This window comes from Etheostoma spectabile, chromosome 23, assembly GCF_008692095.1.
Source record: "Etheostoma spectabile isolate EspeVRDwgs_2016 chromosome 23, UIUC_Espe_1.0, whole genome shotgun sequence".
In the NCBI taxonomy this organism is placed as follows: Eukaryota; Metazoa; Chordata; class Actinopteri; order Perciformes; family Percidae; genus Etheostoma; species Etheostoma spectabile.
This window is the reverse complement of record NC_045755.1, coordinates 7,324,505-7,327,465: the sequence shown is the minus strand read 5'-3', so window position 1 is coordinate 7,327,465 and position 2,961 is coordinate 7,324,505. Positions and strand designations below refer to the sequence as shown.

The window sequence follows — 2,961 nt, the reverse complement described above, 5'->3', positions numbered from 1 at the left end:
GCAATTAACATGCAATAGCACGCTTCGCTGGCTGACCTCAAAGGCGGCGCTGTGATGTCAGGTAGCTAGGCATGTGGTTAGCAGTGGGAGTGTAAAGGTCACTCGGGGCAACGCAGATCAAGCATGGAGCTGAGTTCATAGATGTCAGGTGGCCAGAAACACAGCCATTTGGGAACTAATTTGATACTTCAGAATAAAGGTAAAATCCTGTCTCTGGTTGTACATAACTGTTTTTAAGATATCCTCAGTTGATGGTGCTTTGATTTATAATACATCATTAAAAATACTTTTTTTTTATTTTAAGTGTCTTTCCCTAAATCTGTCTACTTGTGTTTAATTTAGATATTCTGAATTTCTCAGAGTAATTTTGGACCGGCTCCAGCGAGAGGCCTCAACTTGTTGCTTTTAATCAAATTTAAGCGCATAAATATACAGTAGTTCACGAGCCAACTACATTTTGAACAATGAAGTTGTGTTGATTGTATGCAGCCGCACCCTTTGCTTAAACCACTGCATTTAATAAAGACGTGCATAATCCCCTGCATGTCTGCTTTGGATTTTGTTATATGAAGGATATGGGCGGTTGGTTTTTTAAATGGATTAATCCCTGCTAATGGCAAGACAAGATGGAACGACTAGAAATAAGCAGTTCTCAAATTCTTAGTGTCTAAAGCAAAAAAAAAATGATTTCTACCTTACACAACCTGGCGTGACCGCTCTTCATTTACTTAATGCTTGAGCATTTATGCATAGTAGTAAGAAAATACATCACCAAAAGAGAAACTGTGTTTCACACTGGTAACATTTCCCGGGGTATTCTAGTGCTAAGCTAAACTTTAGTAGCTTGATATTTAGCGTACATACATGAGTGGTAGTGGATCTTCTAACTCTCTGCCAGAAAATAAAACAAGTGTGTTTCCAAAAATGACAAACTATTCCTTTTAACTGGGAAGGTGCTAACTTGGGTGTCTCAGCTAAGCTCAGATTGTTTCCAGAATGTATTAAACAAGAGGCAGTATCTTTAAAACAAAGCTCACGCCTATGTCTGTTGTTATGACACAAGATTTTATTAACCCAAGAAAAATGTGATTTCTAGCTTTAATATGGTATTAAATTCCTTGTAGAAATATAAACTTTAAAGGCTAATGGTTGTTTTGTAGTTCATACAGTAAGCTCTGTTCCAACACTGACCAGACCAGTGCAAGCTGTGGACCCAGAACTGTTTCTCTAGCTCTCTCTCTTATCCTCAGCCAAGCCATGTCTCCAGGCTGAGGTTTTATCAGCTCATGAAAACTGCTTCCACGATAAGAAGTATTGGTTGTTGCACAGCTGACAGGTCAGCCTGATAGGAGAGAGAAGAAAAAAAAAAGCTTTGGATAAATCCACCAGGTTTGGACAATGTGATGATTACAGTCCAATTTAAAGAATTGGTCACTTTCAAGTTTCTAACCGTAAAGCTAAATTGAGGGAAGGCAGAAGGGGGTGAAGGGTTTAAGGTTGAAAGCTGAAAAAAGTCTCTGTTTGTGTCTTCATCCTTTCTGTCTCTCTTCTTTTGTCTCCCTCAGGTTGGCGAAGAATGATGATGATGAGGAGGAGGCGGCCCGCGAGAGACGGCGCAGGGCACGCCAGGAGAGGATGAAGGGCAGGGAGGGTGATGAGCCGAGCGGACAGCCAGACAGTCTGGTCATGACCAACAGCCACAGGTGACACTGTCTGCCACAAGTATAAAGTCCACAGCCAACTGTTTTGTTCACAATTGCTGGTCTAGCTTAAGGGGCAGAAGAGCAGCAGGGAAAGGGGGCAAGGCCTAAATGTCACTGTTATCTCATCATGCCCTGTTAAATTCTTTATTATATGTGAAAAACGTTGGGACAACTAAGAAGAATGTCACCAAAAATTACTTCACAATCTGCTGTAAAAACATAACAGTATATTGTAGAGTTGGAGATTATTTTAAGACTTCTGGAAAGTGGGAACGCTCAGTTGTTTTAATCTTTCACAAAACAATTGACCGTTCGCTAAGCTCTCAGCTGCTGTTGCTATGCATGTCAAGCTTTTTGTTTTTTGCTTTTACAGTAATAATTTACACGACAATGATAATGGTGGTTGTTTACAGCTCAAAATGAATGGCAAGAGTGGCTTTGATTCCAGACAGAATAAACAAAACCAGTCATATCATTTATGGCTGGTAATTGCTACCAGTAGCATACTAGCTAACGTTAGCTCCACAATTTTGTTTAAAACTCGGTTTCCAGGTGACTTTTTAAAAGGAGAACGTTTTTAAATATGCACTTCATGGGTACACATGATATTGTAAGACTAAGGCCCTGTCCACACAAGCACAGGTATTTTCAAAACCGAGCTTTGGATGAGACGGACTAGATCCGGTTGGACCTCTATGGGGGAACTTCAGGCTTCTGATTGGCCAACATGGCTTAACGGTTAGGGTTATATCACCACCTGTTGGTTTGGCATGCTCTTGACAGCACTTGATAGCATGTTTTTGCATTTTCCCGTAAACCTTACTTGCGTGGATGAGTTTATTTTTTTTAATCAAAGGAAAACACCGTTAATAAAAATATCTGTGTACATGTGGACTAGGCATAAATCAGAATGTTATTTTGTTCTAAATTAACCTTATTTGGCTTAGCTTTTTTTGTAATTTGAAACAGTGTGTTTCCATTTTTATTATTACATATAGAAATGGCTTTTAGTGTAATGACTAACCAGTGTGTTTGGTATCTCCAAGTAACATAAACTGGGCTTTACTGGAGTTTCAAATTTCCCCAAATCCAATAAATCCCAGACCAGATCCCAATGTTTTAGCTCAAATCTGATAATATCCAGGAACAGCTGCACAGTGCATGCACTAGTGACCTGGGCTTATTGTTTAACCTCAGAAGCATTGGAAGACCTAGTTATTACTGTAGTAAGCTAGTTAGCTAAACATGCTGAATTTGC

General features: G+C 39.6%; 1 protein-coding gene across 13 annotated transcripts in view; it reads left to right on the top strand.

Moving 5' to 3' along the window:
- The window catches only part of cald1a (caldesmon 1a), a 60,030-nt gene that overhangs the window by 35,604 nt on the left and 21,465 nt on the right, over window positions 1–2,961 (top strand). For all 13 annotated transcript variants that reach the window (XR_004327737.1, XR_004327736.1, XM_032505182.1 and 10 more), the window contains exon 3: window positions 1,566–1,703. Coding sequence is in view for 11 of the 13 variants with exons in the window: in XM_032505182.1 (XP_032361073.1) it covers window positions 1,566–1,703 (138 nt within the window). In the remaining 2 variants the exon portion in view is untranslated. The remainder of the gene's footprint in view (window positions 1–1,565; window positions 1,704–2,961) is intronic.